The following is a 21,018-nucleotide window of genomic DNA, read 5'->3' on the forward strand; positions in this document are numbered from 1 at the left end:
CGGTGCAACGTGCCGGCCATAGCGGCCACTTGGGGGGCGAACCAACGGAAAAAGGAAGACCTTTCTCTCTGTCTCTCTCTCTCTCATTGTCTAACTCTGCCTGTCAAAAAAAAAAAAAAAAAATTGTGCTCTGGGGGCCGATGCTGTGGCATAGTGGGTAAAGCCACTGCCTGCAGTGCCGACATCCCATGTGGCTGCCTGTTCTAGTCCCGGCATCTCCTCTTCTGATCCAGCTCTGTGCTATGGTCTGAGAAAGCAGTAGAAGATGGCCCAAGTCCTTGGGCACCTGCACCCACGTGGGAGACCCAGAGGAAGCTCCTGGCTCCTGGCTTCAGATTGGCACAGCTCCAGCTGTTGCAGCCACCTGGGAAGTGAACTAGCAGATGGAAGACCTCTCTCTCTCTCTATCTGCATCTCTGTAACTCTACCTTTCAAATAAATAAATCTTTTTTTTAATCTATTATGTGAGCTTTTGTTAGGTTGATAATCTCTTATCCAAAATGCTTGGGCCCAGAAGTGTTTTATATATTTTTTCTCAGATTTTAGAATATTTTCAAATATATAATGATGTATCTAGGGGATGGGACCCAAGTCTAAGCACGAAATTAATTTCTGTTCCACACACATCTTACACATATAGCAACAATAATTTTGTCCTTTTTTTAAAAAAACAGATTTATTTATTTATTTGAAAGGCAGAGTTACACAGAGAGAAAGAGAGAGCAAGATCTCCCATCTGCTGTTTCCCTCTCCAAATGGCTGCAACAGCCAGAGCTGGGTCAGGCTTCTAACCTGGAACTCCATCCTGATCTCCTACATGGGTGCAGGGGCCCAAACTCTTGGGTGATCTTCTGCTGCTTTCCCAGACACATGAGCAGGCAGCTGGTTTGGAAGCAGCACTCTGATAGGAGATGCCAGCATGGCAGGTGCGGCTTCACCCACTGTGCCATAGCACCAGCCCCCTGAAGATAATTCTATACCATGGTTTGAGTGCACGTGTGTTTCGAGTGACACCTGCCACAAGGTCAGGTGCGAAGCTTCCACTGGCAGCACTGCACTGGCACTCAAACCATCTTTGGGGCATTTCGGGCTTTGAGATTAGGGATGCTCAGCCTGTAGGAGGAAAGATCCAGAGAGAAATTTGAAGACTGGCAGCGTCTGACATGGAAAAGAATTCTGGCTTCTCTTTATCTCCTCGCTGTCAATGGCCCTCCAATCCTCCACCACACACAACACCGTGGGAATAGACCCCTGGCACATGAGCTGTGTTTGCTGCAACACTAGTGGGGGTACTGCTGTGGGGGCCCATGGCCCACCTCCCTCTGTCCACGCTGCGTGCTGGCTGGCCGTGCCTCTCCATGAAGACTGAACACTGCATTTTAGTTTCTCGCTCTCTCCCTTCCACACCATCCACCCAGCCCCGGGAAATTCAACTTGACTGCACCCTGTAGCTATATGAGGCTACTTCAAAAAGCACACGGAGCACGGAACCACACAGTAAGTTTATTCTGGTGCCAACATTTTTTGAAGTCCATGCATTCGAGCAGTTTTCAGAAGCTCATGAAAATTGGATATTATGAAAAAACTATGAATGATTTTCCAATTTCTTTTTTTTTTTTTCAACACCAAACTAACCTTATCTCTTAATTTCAGCTTTTCACGAAGAACTGTAGAGTTCTGAGTAGCGATGAACCACCCAGCTCTGGAGCCCAAGTACCAGAATTCAAGTCTCAGCTCCAGCCCTGGCCAGCCAGGGAACCTTGGGTAAATTACTTAAGCTCTGTTCACCTCTGTCTCCTTACCTGTGTTCATTGGTCATGACCTACCTCATAGGGTCTACGAAGGCAAGGAGAGCAAATTTGGTCTAGCCTCACTCTGTGCCACTCCAAAGGCTTTGCACAAGCTAACACATGCCAGCGACTCTCATCTGGGATACAATAAGTGCTCAACACGTGTTAGCTAACAGTGGCTTAGTGGGTGAACTCTCCTAACAAAAGGCAAGCCCTGAAGAGTGACAGAAGCTGCATTACCTGCAGCAGGCCCAGGGCTCCCCCTCGGCAATAAATAAGCAGGTACAAGAGACTCCAAGAGAATGATCAGAAAGCAGAACGGGGCACTAGACTCATCCTGGCATGAGACAGACACCAGCACGGGGCGGTGACCAGCGTGGTTGCTGCAGAGCTGCATCTAGAACCTTCCCTGTGCTGCTTACTGGCTGGGCGCTTGTGAGCGACGGAAGCAACAGAGGAACGACTCCCAGACAGGTTCCTCTGCCCACCTGCTGCCCGCTGATTCAACCAAGGACATTTCCAGCTTCAGCCGCCCCTGCCTACTCACATGCAACAGAAAACACCTGGGAAAACTGGACAACGAAGCTAAAAGTAAAACGTAGATTATCCATCCCCGGTTTGCCTCCACTGTGGAATAACGGGCGGTCTGCTGTGCCCATGTGGGCGAGGGTCTACGCACAGACTCGTAATAAGCAATCACATAGGACCGGCGTTGACAAGTTATAGCTGGAGAAATTTCTAGCTCCTCCAAGTTAGAAAGAAACTTACTTACTAAGGTGGTCCTAAATTGTCACCTATCTTCAAATCAGAAATCTTTTAAAAATAAATGTATTCATTTGAAAGGCAGAGCCATAGAGACAGAAGAAGAGAGAGAGACCTTCCATCTGCTGGCTCACTCCCCAAATGGCTGCAACTGCTGGGTCTGGGCCAGGCCGAAGCCAGGAGCCTCCTCCAGGTCCCCCACGTGGGTGCAGGGGCCCAAGGACCTGGGTCATCCTCTGCTGTTCTCCCAGGCCATCAGCAGAGAGCTGAATTGGAAGTGGAGCAGCAGGGACTTGAACCGGTGCCCACAGGGGATGGTGGCGCTGTAGGCCGGGGCTTTAACCCACTGCACCACAGTGCTGGCCCCAGGAGTTGCTATCCTACTTCTTAAGTCCTCTCTGCCATGGGCAGCAACTGGGTCACCAGCTAATTACATGAACACAAAGCAGAACAGAGCAAATCCTGTTCACCCCAGCGGCTCTGGGCTCCTGTCTCCCCCTCCCAGGTTGCTTTCTGTCACTGCCCGTCTCCGCCCGGTCCTTTCCATTCCATACAAAACACGAGCTCCCTCCAGAGAAGCACCCGTCTCCTGTCTCCCCAGCCACCCTCAGATCAGCCCACAGAAGCAGAGCTTGTGATTCGTCACTCTCCTCCCAGCCTGAGACTAAGAGCAAGGTGCACCCGGGCCCGCAGACTTCTTCAAGCCGAGAAGGAGCCTCTTCCGACAGGACGGGGTGCGGCCGCCTCCTCTGCCTTAGCCTCACCCACCCTGGCTCCAGGAAATGGGCTGGAATGCAACTGTGACACAGAGGAGCTGTGACACAGCTGGTGTCACAGGAAGGCCGTGGCCCAGCCAAGTCCAGGACGCTTCTCTGGGCGGTAGCTCAGTGACCATTATGGGAAAATGTGACTGGTGGCTTTGCTCTGAAATGATAGGATGGGGGAGTGGTTTCTGCAGAACAGCCTGACTCTGCAGAACCCAGGGCTCAGCATCCCCTGGCAGAGATGGAAGCTGCCCCCAGAGCACGGCCATGCTACTCTTCAGGCAGGTGAGGCTAAGGTGAAGGACCCATGGCACTCCAGTATCATGCTGACCCAGGCCTTCCTATGTACAAACCCAGGGTAAGTTGTTACACTCCTGATCTGCACCAGGTCCAGCCTGGCTGAGGTCAGGCGTCTTCTCCAGGATGACACATGGTTGCACCTGCCCTTGAGTTGCCCCTGGGGCCTTGGCCTTGGCCTGGTCTGGCCCTCCAGGACTCAGGTGCACCTACACTCTCCCATGTATCTTGCCCCATCTCACACACAGCCCCTGCTACCTGCACCACCTCCAATCTGAGACCTGAATAGTTCTCCCGGAAGATGATAAGGTGTTCAGGCCAGGGGTCGTGAGAACAGAGACTCACCGGCAAATGCCCAAGCAGAGGCGTGATGCTGTCAGAAACATAGATGATGCTGCCATCTGTTGTCACCGCGATAATGAAGCCATCTAGTGCCTGTGGAAAATGCAACATTTGAGACATCAGACCTCCTTTTGTAAGGACAAGAGCTTCGCAAGGCAAGGGACCCTGTTTGATGATGTTGGCTTTATGTGATAATCCTCATATTTCCACAGCACTTTTCTGCCATCTGCACGTGATGGTTTCTCATACAGAATCTGTCCAGCCCAGGAAAATCAGTTGCAAAAGACCCCACAGGCTCAGTGAAAACATGTGGCTGGTTGGTATCACAAAACAAAACTGAACCAGCGAAGTTAGGTAAGAAGGCTTCATGATAAGTACGCTACTGCACTAAACCAGAAATACCGCATTTGGGGTTGCACACCGTGCCCCTGTTCTCACTTGGATCTCAGCAAGACATCTTCCAAAGGACAGGAGACCTAACAGTTGTACTGAAAATAGAAAGCGTGTGGCCGGCACTGTGGCATAACAGGTAAAGCTGCTGCCTGCAGTGCTGGCATCCCGTATGGGCACTGGTTCGAGTCCCGGCTGCTCCACTTCTGATCCAGCTCTCCACTAATGCCCCTGGGAAGGCAATGGAAGATGGCCCACGTGCTTGCATCCCTGCTACCCACATAGGAGGCCCGGATGGAGTTCCAGGCTCCTGGCTTTGGTCGGGTCCAGTCCTGGTTGTTGTGGCTATCTGGGGAGTGAACCAACAGATGGAAGATCTCATTTTCTCTCTCTCCTTTCTTCTCTCTCTTTTTCTCTAACTCTGTCTTCCAAATAAATAAGCCTTTTAAAAATATTTAAACCATTGAGAAACATATGAAAGCATGTTTGTTACATGAACCTCTGCAGTAGTTCTCACTGTGGCTTCCAGGGGACATGTGGCCTTGTCTGGAGACATTGGTGGTGGTGACTACTGAAGTGAGCGATGCTGGCGTCCAGTGGGTAGAGGCCGGAGAGGCTGTGCAACGTCCCACAATACATAGAACGGCCTCCATGACAGAGATGCTCAGACGTCAACAGCGTTCGGGTTAAAACTCTGGGTTCGATTTCTGAGTTAGGCTAGACTGTGAAGCACTTCCCAGGATTCCAGTCACTTTGACCCTCCCCCACTATTCCCCAGAATTTTTCTATAAATTAAAAAAAAAATCGACTTTGCGGAGCCCTCCGGGAGGAGAATATTTTTAAGGGGTGGGGGCACTGTTGATGACATCAGCTGGAACTTTTTGGAAAAGCAGCTTGGGAAAGCAAGAGCAATGGAATGGTCCTGCGCAGTGAGCTCAGGCCGCGGCTGAATGAGAAGCTGAAGGTATTTACAGACGGGCGATGACGTCCATCAGCTCACCGGCACTTGCCATCAAGGTACAAGGACGGCACGAGCATGGAACAGTCACTGCTTTCAGAACTCAGAAGTCCCAGGGCCGGCGCCGTGGCTCACTTGGTTAATCTTCCGCCTGCGGCGCCGGCATCCCATATGGGCACTGGGTTCTAGTCCCGGTTGCTCCTCTTCCAGTCCAGCTCTCTGCCGTGGCCCGGGAGGACAGTGGAGGATGGCCCAAGTGCTTGGGCACTGCACCCCATGGGAGACCAGGAGAAGCACTTGGCTCCTGGCTTCGGATCGGTGCAGCGCCGGCCATGGTGGCCATTTTGGGGGTGAACCAACGGAAGGAAGACCTTTCTCTCTGTCTCTCTCTCTCACTGTCTATCTCTATCCGTAAAACAAAACAAAACAAAACACCTCAGAAGTCCCACGAGCCGCATTCTAGAGTGATTCCAAAGCCAGGAGCTGCAAGTGACATGCTCCTTGCCAAGGGGAGGGGATTTGGACAGGGACAGTAAGTGCCAAAGGGGCTCAGAATCGTACACCTGCCACAGCCCAGCAGATGGAGACAAAACTTCCCCCTAACCACCCATTCCTGACCCTGAGGGGCTACTCCATGTGACCTCTGGGAGAGCCCTGGGCTCAGAGGAAAGACTGCTGGAGCTTTCTGGAGTAAAATGCAGAAATACCAAAACTTCCCCATCCCTGCTTCCCAAGGGTTTTCTCTCCTTTGGCGTCTGCTTGTTCAAATGCTTGTCGCCACAGCTTTCCCCAGCACCGGGCCACTTCCGTTCTTTCAAAATTTGCAGCTTTGTCAGTCCCCTTGAGGTTTGCTTTGTATCTTTTTAAAAAAGTTCTAGTTTTTTTTTTTATTGTTTACTGATTTGAAAAGCAGAGCGACAGAGAGGGAGGCACACAGTGTGTGTGTGTGTGTGTGTGTGTGTGTGTGTGTTTGTGTGAGAGAGAGAGAAAGAGAGAGAGAGGGAGAGAGAATCTTGTACCCATTGACTGATTCCCCAAATGGCCACAAGAGCCAGGACCAGGCCAGGCTGGAGCCAGGAACCAGGAACTGATCCAGGTCGCCCTCATGGGTGCCAGGGGCCCAAGCACTCGGGCACCATGTGCTGCCTTCCCAGGCGTTAGCAGGAAGCCGGACGGGAAGTGGCCCAGCCAGAACTGGAGCTCCGGTTCTGATACTCGGGTGCCAGTGCCACAGTGCTGGATGGTTTTGTGCCTTTTTGAGGCAACAAGGGCATCAGTAGTCCCTTGGAGCCACCACGGGTTCTCTCCAAAGTTCTGTCCTCCCTGATAAGAGAAACCTCCTGGTTACCCAGACGTGGTGTCTGGATTCTTCAAGCTCTCTAGTTCGCCCAAATTAGCTTTGAGGAAAAGGAGAGGGTGCACCACGGAGAAGGATGACCTCACCCTGTGAGCCGCGAGGGACGTCCACCAGGGCTCAGGCCACCAGGGGGATGATGTTGATGGAGGCTCCAGTGACTCAACACTCGGCCCGTGTCTGCTGAAGAGCAAGCCAGGGCTAGGACTGGGGGATCCCACGGCAGTCAGGGATAACCAAGGCAGCCCAGACTCGTCAGCGCTGCATTCGCTCACTGTGCAGCCTTGAATTCCGACCCAGTGTGACTTCCCTCCAGCTGCTTCTAGGAGTCTAAGTAGCATCAGGGGAAGGTACACAAAGCTACCCACACTGATCTAGAATCTTCTTCTGCTAGGAATTCCAGGCTTCTGAATCGTAGTCTTGCCTTTCTGCTCCCTAAATTTATCCATTTTTGACTTTAGCGAAAGTTTGTTTTCAGGGCTGGTGCTGTGGCACAGTAGGTTAAACCTCTGCCTGCTGTGCCAGCATCCCACATGTGCGCCGGTTCGTGTCCCGGCTGTTCCTCTTCCGATTCAGCTCTCTGCTAATGGCCTGGGAAAGCAGCAGAAGAGACCCAAGATCCAAGCGCTTGGGCCCCTGCACCCACATAGGAGACCCGGAAGTAGCTCCTGCTTCCTGGTTTCAGATCAGCGCAGCTCTGGCCATGGCGGCCATTTAGGGAATAAACCAGCAGATGGAAGACCTCTCTGTCTCTCCCTCTCTCTGTCTGTAACTCTGCCTCTCAAATAAATAAATAAATCTTTAAAATAAAATCTTGTTTTCTCTAATGCTTTCAATACTTTAAAAATTACTAGAGAAAAAAAGATGGAGACATAGGCTTTTCAAAAGAGGTTGATGCTATGAGGCAATGTGCTTTTAACTACTTTTCCGCAGCATTATAAGATAAATTGATTTATATAAAGTAGCATAATGACGCCTTAATTCAGCATCCCATTTCACAAGCTGCTTTAAATTTAACATACTTAAAATGCATTGCTTCTGCAGAAGGTTCTGTATTTTCTTTAAATATAGTTCACATGTAGATTTAAGTATCTTTCACTTTATGCAAATGTTCATTAATGTATTTATATTTCATAATATTTGGACATCTTCATTCTGGCATTTTCTTATTCCAGAACTTTCTGTTTTCTGCAGAGTTAATCTATGTAAATTGAAGTTTACATCAGTCTTCTATAGGCGCAGAGATGAGCTATAGAAAGATTCAGCCCAAGAAGCTACTCCCCCCAAACCCTGCCAGGAACCCATCACTGTACACAGTCAGCACCTAAGTCCCTTTTGCTGCTCTTGACTGTCTCAGATCTCCTTTTCATGGTCAAGGACTTGGACAGGTCACGTCTGGGGCTTCCTCTGCCCCCTACTGTCCTATGCACACACTCTCGGTCTCCTCCCCACGTTGGAAGGCAGAGTACAGGCCTGATGACCTTATCCTGATCTGTCCTGCAGAGGTCACCACAGGTAAAACTGTGAAGCTGAAGAGGCCCCGGGCTCAGATCAGCCAGGTCCTCACAGATACACCCTGCAAGCAGTGTGGACACCTTACTCGGCACAGCAAAGCCGGGCCGGGGAGTCACGACCGCCGACACCCACACATGTTGACATAACAGGAGCTCAAGTTCAAAGCATAACTTGAAAGACAGACTTATCTTCCAAATGCGTTTCTACTACTGGGGGTGGGGGAGTACCCATCACCATTGCATTCTAAAGAGCCAAATGACAGTGTGGTTGGTGTGATCGTCCCTTCTCTCCACCTGCCCCTACCCCTGCCCCCTGCTGGCTCTCTGTCTGGGTCCCCAGAGGCACCCAGCCTGCAGTCACCATGGCAAGAGCACAGGGCCACCTTCAGTTCAGGGGTTCCTGCCTGGATGACCCAATTCCACAGCCCACATACACAAGCAACAGCAGGCAGAGTCTCCCCGGGGGATCTGTTTCAAGACCTGTCTCCAGGGTCAAGGGCAGCTGTTTCTCTCGGGCACAGGATCTTACCAGGACCAAGAAGCTAACATTTTAGTGTGCAAGCAATTAAGCTAATCTGCATTTCACCTCCAACATCAGCTGGGTGAATTCTTCATTACTGAGGAACGAGGGCTTCCAGTCTTGCTGAATGTCACAGATTTCCGTTTGGGCTGAGACTTCTGAAAACGAAAACATGACACAAACAAGTGTTTACATTCGTGGACGCCTAGGAATTGGAATTCTCAAATGAAGCCCCTGTCACTTCTATGTAATTTTGAAGAAACCTCTGTCATTTAATTTAAAAAGCCAAAATGAGGGCGCTTTCAAAAAGTTAGTGAAAAAGGGAATGAAAAGTTTATTTTGGTACCAAAAATTTTGAACTTCATGCATTTTTAAGTTTTTCCCCTAATAAACATTTCCCACAAATTTGCTTCTTTTTTTCTTTTAACTCTTTCTCTAAACTGTGGCTGGTTCCATTCTTTTAACAAAATTGGTTTTTAAATTTTTAAATATTTGTTTATTTGAAAGGCAGTAATAGAGGACATACACACACAGAGAGAAACAGAGAGAGAGAGAGAGAGAGAGAGAGAGAGAGAGAGAGAATCTACTCGTTGGTTCACTCCCCAAATGGCTGCAATGGCCAGGGCTGGGCAGCAGTACAGGCAGTGGCTTAACCTTCCATGTCGTAGCAAGAGCCCTCCCACAAATTTCTTAAAAACCCTTCATACAAGAGAAAAAAATACCCTGATTTCCAAGCCTGGGAACTTTGGACAAAGTGGCTTTCTGAACATTCTTTTTTTACTTACTTTATTTTTGAGATAACATATTTTTAATTTGCATTAAGCCTTTGCCTAAATAAAGAGTTTAACAAATAAAAAGACCATGGTTCCGTAGGAATATAGGCAAGGGCTATCCACAAAAATCAAATGAAAAGATTTCTATTTCACTCAGACACAGTGACTTTGAAAACAATCATAGCCTGGGGTCGGCGCTGTGGAGTAGCAGGTAAAGCCGCAGCCTGCAGTGCCGGCATCCACATGGGCACTGGTTCAAGTCCCAGCTGCTCTACTTATGATCCAGTTCCCTGTTAGTGCACCTGGGAAGGCAGTGGGAGATGGCCCAACTCCTTGGGCCCCTGCAACCACATGGGAGACCCTGAAGAAGCTCCCTGGCTTTGGATGGGTCAAGCTCTGGCCGTTGCTGCCATTTGGAGAGTGAACCAGTGGATGGAAGACCTCTGCTTCTATCTCTCCTTTTCTCTCTGTGTAACACTACCTCTCATATAAATAAATTGGGAAAAATGGTAATGGCTCATTAAAACTATAGTAATCTATCATTCTTAACTATTCATTGCACTTTTTTTTTTTTTTTTTTTTTGACAGGCAGAGTGGACAGTGAGAGAGAGAGAGACAGAGAGAAAGGTCTTCCTTTTGCCATTGGTTCACCCTCCAATGGCCGCCGCGGCTGGTGCCCTGTGGCCGGTGCATTGCGCTGATCCAAAGCCAGGAGCCAGGTGCTTTTCCTGGTCTCCCATGCAGGTGCAGGGCCCAAGGACTTGGGCCATCCTCCACTGCACTCCCAGGCCATAGCAGAGAGCTGGCCTGGAAGAATCTGGCGCCCCGACTGGGACTAGAATCCAGTGTGCCGGCGCCGCAAGGTGGAGTATTAGCCTCTTGAGCCATGGCGCCAGCCTCATTGCACTCTTGACGCACTCTTCGGACTTGGGTGGGGCAGGGAGTATTCCACCTTCAGCAACAGTTGGATGCTTGCCCCCTGCAGGTGTACCATGCCCTTGAACTTTAACATTGAAAAGCACCATTGCCAGTTGCCACCTATCAAAATGACAGCAACAGAGGCTGGGATGCTGGGGCACTTCTTCTTCTCCTTTTTTTTTTTTTTTTTTTTTTTTTTTTTTTAAAGATTTATTTATTTGAATGGCAGAGTTACAGACAGGCTGAGAGATAGAGAGAAAGGTCTTCCATCCGCTGGTTCACTCGCCAGATGGCCGCAATGGCCGGAGCTGCGTTGATCCAAAGCCAGGATCCAGGAGCTTCTCTGGGTCTCCCACAGGGGTGCAGGGGCCCAAGGACTTGGGCCATCTTCCACTGCTTTTCCAGGCCACAGCAGAGAACTAGATTGGAAGTGGAGCAGCTGGGACTCGAACCAGCACCCATATGGGATGCCAGCACTGCAGGCGGCGGACTTTACCAGCTACGCCACAGCGCTAGCCCCTGGGGGACCTTCTTAAACTCCTTCTTTATGGCAAGGGTGAAGTAGGACACTTCAAAATCTGGGAGTTTTTGGCCGGTGCCGCGGCTCAATAAGCTAATCCTCCGCCTTGCAGCGCTGGCACACTAGGTTCTAGTCCCGGTCGGGCCACCGGATTCTGTCCCGGTTGCCCCTCTTCCAGGCCAGCTCTCTGCTGTGGCCAGGGAGTGCAGTGGAGGATGGCCCAAGTGTTTGGGTCCTGCACCCTATGGGAGACCAGGAGAAGCACCTGGCTCCTGCCATCGGATCAGCGCGGTGTGCTGGCCGCAGTGCGCCAGTCGTGGTGGCCATTGGAGGGTGAACCAACGGCAAAAGGAAGACCTTTCTCTCTCTCTCTCACTGTCCACTCTGCCTGTCAAAAAAACAAAAAATTCTGGGAGTTTTTTAAATTCCAGAAATGTCTTGTGGTAAAGAAAGCACTGTGTTACACAGCACATAACGCATTTCCCCAGCATCTCTGCTGAAGTTTTAAGAGCTAAACAAACACAGATCACTTAGCTGCTTTTTAGGCCAGAACTGAATCTTCTCAAAACTTCTTTGGGTTAATTTGTGATTTCTCTCTTTCACGTAACTATCTTGCACTGAAGATGTTATTCTCAGCTGTAAATTCAGTGGTCGTTGGCCAACACAGGACTCCTTAAATACTCTAGCTCTTTCACATTTTGGAAAAAAGGTATGTTTTATTATCCAATTATCTCTGATATGATTATCATAGAAAGTGCAAATGTAGTATTACATATATTTGTTTTGCCTGCAATTTGTCCATTTTTTAGAAATTATTTCAAAGGGAGAGAGAGAGGAGAGAGAGAGAGAGAGAGAGAGAGAGAGAGAGATTCTATCTACTAGTTCACTGCCAAATGCCTGTAACAGCCAGAAGCAGGCCAGGCTCAGGCTGGGAGCTGGGAACCTGATCTACATCCCCTCCATGGGTGGCAGGAACCTTAGCACTTGACCACTGCCCTGAGGGCCTACAAAAGTAGGAAGCTGGAGTCAGGACCCAGAGCTGTTTTTTTTTTTTTTTTTTTTTTTTGACAGGCAGAGTGGACAGTGAGAGAAAGACAGAGAGAAAGGTCTTCCTTTTTGCCGTTGGTTCACCCTCCAATGGCCACCGCGGCCAGCACGCTGCAGCCGGTGCACCACACTGATCCGATGGCAGGAGTCAGGTACTTCTCCTGGTCTCCCATGGGGTGCAGAGCCCAAGCACTTGGGCCATCCTCCACTGCACTCCATGGCCACAGCAGAGAGCTGGCCTCGAAGAGGGGCAACCGGGACAGAATCCAGCGCCTGACCGGGACTAGAACCCGGTGTGCCGGCGCCGCAAGAAGGAGGATTAGCCTAGTGAGCCGCGGCACCGGCCCAGAGCTGGGTATTGAGCGCAGGAACTCCAGCGTGGGCCACTGTGTCTTTTTTTTTCTTCTTCTTCTTCTTCTTTTAAGATTAATTTATTTATTTGAAAGGTAGAGTTAGAGAGAGGGAGAGGCAGAGGCAGAGAGAGAGAGTCTTTCATCCACTGGTTCACTCCCCAAATTGCCGCAATGGACAGGACTGGACCAGACTGAAGCCAACAGCCAGGGTGGCAGGAGCCCAAGCACGTGGGTCATCTTCCACTGCTTTCCTAGGAGCATTAGCAGGGAGCTGGACTGGAAGTGGAGCAGCTGGGACTTAAAGCAGCGCCCATAGAGGATGCTGGCTTGGCAGGTGATGGCTTAACCTGCTACTCCACAGCACCAGCCCCTTAACTGGCGTTTTAACCACTAGGCCCTGTCCTCCATCTTAAACATCTTGTTCTACTTTGCACAGCAAACGGTCTCTAAGAATTACCCTCTTGGTGCTAAGGAAAACATAAAAACGTGACTATTTCATACCCCGGAGAATGACACTAACTCGCTTAGCAACCTTCTGGAGAATCCGCATTGTTGAGGCTGATAATACCTCCACTCTAAACGAGGAGAGAGATTTCGAGGCTTTGTCCTGTGTACTCGTGTTTTCAGCCATCTCTCCTACAGAACGTGGGGGATGAATTCCTCCATTTGAATGAACGAATCTGAATGAATTCAGCGGCTTCTTTTGAGCACAGAGGGTGAGAAGCGCTGTGCTACAGGTGCGACTCTCACTCTTCGCTAATTCTGTCACCAACGTCCCAGCAGTGCCTGGATCTGCTGGGAAGGCGTCCTCCTTGGAGATGTCAGAAAGAACACTTTGCTGCTATTGTTACGCAAGACCGGATTTTTGTCTTGCCCGATTTTAAAGGAGCACCAAAGAGGTGCCAAGAGCCTTTGGAGGAAACCCAGAAGAAACTGCACGCACAGTCAGGAAGCCGACAACACCCTCAAGGGGCTGGCCCCGCAGGGCCTGGCACCACGGTGCGCGTGGCGAAATGTGTCATGGGAAGCAGACACAGCTCTGCCAGAGCTCACCGTGGGGTTCCAGCCGAGGCAAGGAAGAGACCATGCGACTCCCAGTTCTGCACACAAAGGCTTGTCACAGACCATTCAGAGCAGACAAGGACCAAGAACGTGTTAAAGGATTAACACCGCAAATGCCCACATGCTTCTCCCCAACACATACACCTACTCATTAAACTCATTTGCCCAGAAAGATCAAATAAATGGTAGTGATTTTTTTTCAAAAGATATATTTATTTATTTGAAAGGCAGAGTTACACAGCGAGAGGAGAGGGAGAGGGAGAGGGAGAAGAAGAGAGGGAGAGGGAGAGGGAGAGGGAGAGAGAGAGAGAGAGAGAGGTCTTCCATTTGCTGGTTCACTCCCCAGATGGCTGCAACGGCCAGAGCTTTTCTGATCTGAAGCCAGGAGCCAGGAGTCTCTTCTGGGTCTCCTACATGGGTGCAGGGGCCCAAGGACTTGGGCCATCTTCTACTGCTTTCCTAGGCCACAGCAGAGAGCTGGATCAGAAGTGGAGCAGCTGGAGCTCAAACTGGTGCCAACATGGGATGCTGGTGCTGCAGGTGGCAGCTTTACCCGCTACACCACAGCGCCGGCCCCTGCACCACTTCTGATCCAGCTCCCTGCTTATTGCCTGGAAAAGCAGTAGAAGATGGCCTAAGTGGTTGGGCCTCTGCACTGTATAGGAGACCCAGAAGAAGCTCCTGGTTCTTGGTTTCAGATTGGCACAGCTTCGGCCATTGCAGCCATTTGGGGAGTGAACCAGTGGATGGAAGACCTTTCTCTCTATCTCTCCCTATTGTTGTAACTCTAGCTCTCAAGTAAATAAATTTTTTAAAAAATCTTAAAAAAACCACATTATTTAAAAAATATTACACTGCGAAATACAATGTGGGATTTCGGACTTGTGTCTCTGCCAGCATTTGACGTGACCAATGTCATATGGCAGGTGTGGCAGGGAAGATCAGCCAAGAGGCGTGGCCACAGTGGGTTCTGAATAGCCAGGGAAGCTAAACACCTGGGAGTCTTGTCTGTGGGAACACAGGCCCCTGATGTCTACTCTGGTATATCTAGTAGTTGTGGCACCAGAGTGGACCCTTCTCGGTTGTTCCCGGCATGCCTGGACAAGGTTCAGCACACCTCTGAGCTACACGGGGCCTCAGTCTCAAAATGGGGCAGGAAGTCTACTTCAGGGGAGGGCCCAATAGGGACCTCTGTCCTTGGTGGGCAGCCTCCCTCAGCCCACAGCCCATCCACAAAGGGAGAGGCATGGGAAAGGAATGGGATCTGATCGCGGGGATTCACACAGGAAGAGGGTGCCGTGTAAGCCAGCCTGGCCTCTTAGAACTAACACATAGATGGATGTGTATATAGGTGTCCATGGAACCCTGCCATTGGCATAATTTACCAGTTTCCCTCCTACTAAAGACAAAATCTTGCTACGAAGAAACATGGTCAGATAATAATTTTGATTTGGATTCCTTAAGGGAGCATAAATGTGCATTTCAGGATCAAAATGTATCAAAATAAGGATGCGTGGAAGATTACCGAGGGGAAGAGCTAAATAATTATAACAGCCTGGACCTAATCATCTTTCCTTATCCTGTGCACTTCAATTAGCCTGAAGGCAGAAAGTATGCCTATATCCATAGTTTTCTAAAAAAAAAAAAATATTTGAAGGCTGGAAAGACAGGGAGACACAGACAGACAGAAAGCTGCCACCCACTGGTTCACTCCCCAAATGCCCACAGCAGACGAGTTGACCCAGGTGGAACCTGGAGCTGGGAACTCCATGTAGTGCCCCATGTAGGTGGCAGGGGGCCATCACCTGCTGCAGGAAGCTGGAATCAGAAGAAAGCTGAGACTTAAACCCAGGCAACCCCTCATATGGGAGAGAAGCACCTTATCTGGTGGCTTAATCTTGGCTGCACACTGGAATCACCTGGGGAGATTTAGAAATGCTTGGGCCTTACCCAGCAATCTGCAGGTAAAGGCTCTGGCATGCCCACAATGAAGAGCCCCAGTCTGTGGTGTTTGCCCATTTCTGAGATTTCATGCTACCAACTTCATGCCAGTTGGTTTGCAAAATTTTGCAAACCTCTTTTGCAAACAAGTGCAACTGGCTCCCGCACACTGTGGGAGCCCACACTTTCTGAACCCATGCCCAGAAATACTGATACATGGATCAGTGGGTGCTACCTTGTTATGTGTAAATTTTTAGAGTCTGATGGGCAGCTGAAGTGGAGACCCCCTAGTCTCTCTCCTGAACATCCACAGTGCAGCTGTGACCTGATCATCCGGAAGAGGCACATACGTCCCCTCTTGCAGAGAAGCACAACAGTGCGATGTTATAGACCTGGGCCCTGGAGACAGGCTGCCGGGTTTAGAGTCCATGCATGTCTAAACTTGGGGGGCTGACTCCTCGTGTGCCTCAGCTGCTCATCTGTGCAACAGGACTAACTCAGGCTGTGGGGAAGCTTAGATACCAAGAACCACGCGGGCCTCCCAATGAGCCCTGACCGAACACCAACCAAGCATCTACCTTGTGGCATATGCCTGCAGAGTTCATGTCCACTTGGATTAGCACTAAAGGAAAAGTGACCGTGTTTGCTTGCTTGCTTGCTTTCTTTCTTTCTCTCTCTCTCTCTTTCTCTTTCTCTTTCTCTCTCTCTCTCTCTCTCGCTCTCTTTTTTTTTTTTTTTTCGCTTTAAAGCAGATGTGGCTGCAAACATCTCCGTCCTATGTGAAAAGTGCCGTGGTGGAGTTCTTGCTTGCTTTTGAACATGGCATTGGGGCGATGTGTGAGATCCCGGAGTGATCTTGATAGCGTTGAAACATGTTGTGCTGAGTAGGCCTGTGTCTGATATAAAAAAGGAGACCAGAGAGGCACTCCTGGGGTTAAGAGGCCGCATTTCTGCTGAACCATCCCTCTCAGAGCCCAGATTTAACAATTCTGTAATTCCGCAGTGGACAGAACCGAGCATAAATGTCACACTGATGAACTTGATCCCAGCTGTCCTATTTAACAGCTGTCCTGCCTCTCCGTGGCACTGACCTAGTTTGAGTCGTTCGCACAAAATATCTTGGCAATCAAACCAACCTCGCTGAATCATTATTTAGGGGATATAACCATTCTGATTCAATTATTGGGGCACCAGACTACGGTGGCACTTATTCCAGTCCTGATGGACTGGGCTTCCCTTTGAACAAAAACAATGAATGCATTCTTTACTCTCCCTTGGGGGAAGCTCTAGGAAAAAAAACATAGCAGGAAAAATTAAATCGAAAGTTATTTTGATACCAAAAAATTTTGAAATTCGTGCATTTTTTCATAACAGGAACCCTCATATTAGTCACATTTTTTATAGGTATAATTACTAAATAAATAATAAAAGATTAACAAGTATAATGAAATTTTCCTATGCCCCTGCCATGCCCTCTTCCATGAAATAATCTCATCTAGGAAGAGAAGTATCACCGTCAGCACAGAACAACTGTAATTATTCCCTCAATGGTTCTGACATTTCTGACTTTACTGCGCTTGGTGTCATGGTTAAGGAAAAAAGAATCCTGCTCTCACTGCTTGCTCATAGCTCCTGAACCTTCTTAAGTCTTCTCTGACCATTCTGCGTGAGTGGCAAGGTAGGCGTGACCACTGCTAAGAGGTAAAAGGGTTTGACGGAGAGCAGAAAGGAGACTGAGACAGACTTGAGACAGAGGTAAGTTCAAGGGTGGATTCCAGGGGGAATGGAAAGGTAATGGAATATCCCACACCCTCTAAAATGAACTAATCATCCCAGCGGAACAGCAGGGATGGATCTCACAGACATCCTGAGCACGATGTGTGGTGTCATCTGAACGAGGTCCCACCGGGCAGAACCAACCCGTGGTGCTGGATGTCAGAGCAGAGGCTGCTCCGGGGGAAGGCAGAGGATAAAGGACTTCTGGGAGAAGTTTCTATTGTTTTGACCTGCGTGTTGGTTCACCAGCTGGGTTTGCTTTGCGATAACTAATTCACCTGAGAAGCTTTGATTTGTATGTTTCCTGCATCTGTGTTACTTTCATAAAGTGTTAGAGTGAAGTGGATTGTTGGGGGGCTGGCTGGCACTGTGGTGCAGCGGGTTAACGCCCTGACCTGTAAGCACCGGCATCCCATATGGGCACCGGCTCGAGTCCCGGCTGCTCCACTTCTTTTTTTTTTTTTTTTTTTGACAGGCAGAGTGGACAGTGAGAGAGAGAGACAGAGAGAAAGGTCTTCCTTTGCCGTTGGTTCACCTGCCAATGGCCGCCGCAGCCAGCGCGCTGCGGCCGGCGCACCGCGCTGATCCGATGGCAGGAGCCAGGAGCCAGGTGCTTTTCCTGGTCTCCCATGGGGTGCAGGGCCCAAGAACCTGGGCCATCCTCCACTGCACTCCCTGGCCACAGCAGAGAGCTGGCCTGGAAGAGGGGCAACCGGGACAGAATCCGGCGCCCCCGGCACCGCTAGGCGGAGGATTAGCCTAGTGAGCCACGGCGCCGGCCTCCGGCTGCTCCACTTCTGATCCAGCTCTCTGCTGTGGCCTGGGAAGGCAGTGGAAGATGGCCCAAGTCCTTGGGCCCCTGCACCCACGTGAGAGACCCAGAAGAAGCTCCTGGATCCTGGCTTCAGATTGGTGCAGCTCTGGCTGTTGTGGCAAATTGGGGAGTGAACCATTAGATGGAAGACCTCTCTCTCTCTCACTCCCTCTCTTTCTCTCCCTCTCCTCTCTCTGTGTAACTCTGACTTTATAATAAATAAATAAATAAAATAAATCTTTAAAAAATAAATGGATTGTTGGTATACCTGGATATCCACATGCAGAAGGATGACTTCTATTCTGCCTCAAACCATACATAAAAACAAACTCAAAAGCCTTTCACTGTAATGTAAATTTAAAATGTTATCTCAAAAATGGAGAGAGAGAGAAAGAAAGAAGGTAAGGAGGGAGGAAAAGTATCTTATTTTATTCTTAGAATTTTACCAGGGGTTGGCATTGCAGTGCAGTGGGTTAAGCCACTGCCTGCAATGCTGGCATCCCATATGGGTGCCAGTTCAAGACCAATCTCTTCCACTTCTGATCTAGCTCCCAGCTGATGCACCTGGAAAAAGCAGCAGAAGACAGTCCAAAGTGCTTGGGCACCTGCATCCACATGGGAGACCTGGGTGAAGCTCCTGGCTTCAGTCTGACCCAGCTCTGGTCATTATGGCCACTTGGGGAGTAACCAGCAGATGGGAGATCTCTCTCTGTCTCTCCTTCTCTCTCTCTAATTCTGCCTTTCAAATAAATAAGTTTTTTTTTAATTGTATCTATGAACCACATGGAATCTATTTGTTTTGCATTAATATCACATTAACATGGGAATTGATGAGACTTGAGTTATGGTGACCATCATGCATTTGCTGTGACCCTGAGAACCCAATATATTAATAAATTCCTTTAAAAATAAAAATTAAAAAAATTAACTTGTAGCTTAAAACCATAAAAATCTCAGAAGCAAACACAGGTGGCAATCTTCAATACCTTAGATTAGGCAATGATTTCTTAAAAACAACATAAAGCACAAGTCGCTCAAGGGGATTAAAAAAACAAATTGAATTTCTCTAATATGTAAAGCATTTATATGTTAAAGGCTAAAAGACAACCCACGGAATGAGGGAAACAGTTTCAAATTCCATACTTGATAAAGGGCTAGTAGCCAGACTACATGAAGAGCTCTTACAACTCAACAATAAAAAGAAAAATAACTGAATTTAAAAAAGGAAAAGAACTTGGTAAATATTTCTCCAAAGAAGATACATGAATGGCCAATAAGCACATGAAAAACAAAACGTTAGTAGGTAAATGCGAATCAAAATTGAGATGAGATGTCATTCCATTAATATTGTTAATAAATAAAAATTAGTAGTATACAATATAATTAACAATATAATAAATAGATATTAATAAATAATAATAATAGAATAACATGGGTTGGTGAGGATGTGGAGAACCTGGAACCGTCACACACTGCTGCTGCAGATGGAGAACTGTACAACTGTTCTGGAATAACACTTCAGCATTTCCTCAAAAAGTTAAACACTGACCTACCATGTAGCCCAGCAATTGCACTCCAAGGAATACACCCAAGAGAAACAATTATCCACTAAAAAATTCATGCATGAGTGCTCACAACAGCCTTATCCATAACAGTTCCAAAATGGAAACAACCCAAACACCTATCAGCTGGTGAACGGTCAACAGAAGGTCATCTGTCCGTACAGCTGAACAGCAATCATTCATGAACTGGACCGAAGGAGTGACGCATGCTCAAACGTGGATGCTAAGCGAAAGAAGCAGCCGGACACAAAGAACACACACTGTGTGATTCATTTGTGTGAAATGCCCAGAACAAGCAGCCCCGAGACAGAAAGCAGATTAGTGGTTGCCACGATGTGGAGGGAAGGGATGGGAAGTGACTGCTCCTGGTTCTCGGCTTGCTTTTGGAGATGATGTGATGAGATGCTGGTGACGGCTGCACAACCTTGCCAATCTATTACAAAACCACGGAGCGCCACACTCTGACATGCATGGTGGAAGAATCAGCCCTCAACACACATATAATGGATTTAGCGTTAAGTAAATGCATGACTTTCAATTTGATTTCTTCCTGGTGTACATCAGGAGACCAAAGAGTGGCAGAGCAGTGGCAGGGAAAGATGAGAGACCCAGCACAGTGCGGCTCGGGGGGGCGTGAGTACTCGGGCATCGCGTCGGTTCAGGGCTGAATCAAAGACGCTCTCTCTCCCGCTGCGCGTGTGCTGGGTGCTGCCTGGGCGGCTGCTCTGGACCCTGTCCTCTGGCCGAGGCAGCCCCTAAGAGAGGCGTGTCCTCTCCCCAACTTGCTGGGGGCGGGCTGCTGGGGAGGGCACAGGATGTCTGGGGAGGGCACTGGAGAGGTCAGTCTTGCTGGGCAGAGAGGACGCCCCAGGACGCCCTGCTGGGGGGAAGTCACAGCCACAGGGAAGGGACAGGGCAGCGAAGGAGACTGGGAGAAGCGTTAACCTTTACCGTTGTGTTTCTGCAAGAATCCGATGACTTTTTCCAGCACGGTGGTCTTGTCCATCTTCCGCGTGTTGCCAGGGAGCATGGAGCTAAGCTCTTTGATGAGCACATTGAACTGGTCCCGACGCTTCTTCTCAGACTTGTTTCTAGAGGCTCTGGGAACACAAAACACGCACACACGCAGTTACCACAAATGCCACTGCATAAAGGCTTTGTTAGGAAACAGAGTGCATTCTACCACGATCATCTATCCAGCCTCTTTCAGGAAGGTAACCTGAGCCACCTATCAGAGCTGAATAATGAAGATAAACAATGTTTTGCCAGCAGTGGGGCTTGGGTGTAACAGTTGAGACACTGCTTACAGGGGCATCCTTTATGGGAGTACCTGGCTCCATTCCTGATTCCAGTTCCTGCCAACGTGAACCCTGGCGGGCAGCTCAAGCGTGTGCGTCCTTGCTCCCCAAGTAGGAGACCTGGATTGGGTTCCCGATTTCTGGCTTGGGCCTGGCCCAGTACGTGCTATTTGGGGACTGCATACACAGATGGGAGATCTAGATCTCTTTCTGTCTGTCCCTCTGTCTTTCCAATAAGGAAATCAATGTAAAAGATAATAAGG

The 21,018-nt window shown here is 49.1% G+C and overlaps 1 protein-coding gene across 8 annotated transcripts in view; it reads right to left on the reverse strand.

Moving 5' to 3' along the window:
- The window catches only part of NPAS2 (neuronal PAS domain protein 2), a 184,162-nt gene that overhangs the window by 56,160 nt on the left and 106,984 nt on the right, over positions 1-21,018 (reverse strand). For 5 of the 8 annotated variants that reach the window (XM_070068721.2, XM_051835548.3, XM_051835536.3 and 2 more), the window contains 3 exons: positions 20,409-20,557; positions 8,758-8,849; positions 3,959-4,048 (listed from right to left, as the gene is read on the reverse strand). In XM_070068721.2, coding sequence (XP_069924822.1) covers positions 3,959-4,048; positions 8,758-8,849; positions 20,409-20,557 — 331 coding nt within the window. The remainder of the gene's footprint in view (positions 1-3,958; positions 4,049-8,757; positions 8,850-20,408; positions 20,558-21,018) is intronic. The other 3 variants (XM_070068724.2, XM_070068722.2, XM_070068723.2) reach the window with 1 other exon arrangement.

Source organism: Oryctolagus cuniculus, chromosome 2 (genome assembly GCF_051225735.1).
Source record: "Oryctolagus cuniculus isolate XC-2025 breed Fujian yellow rabbit chromosome 2, ASM5122573v1, whole genome shotgun sequence".
Classification (NCBI taxonomy): Eukaryota; Metazoa; Chordata; class Mammalia; order Lagomorpha; family Leporidae; genus Oryctolagus; species Oryctolagus cuniculus.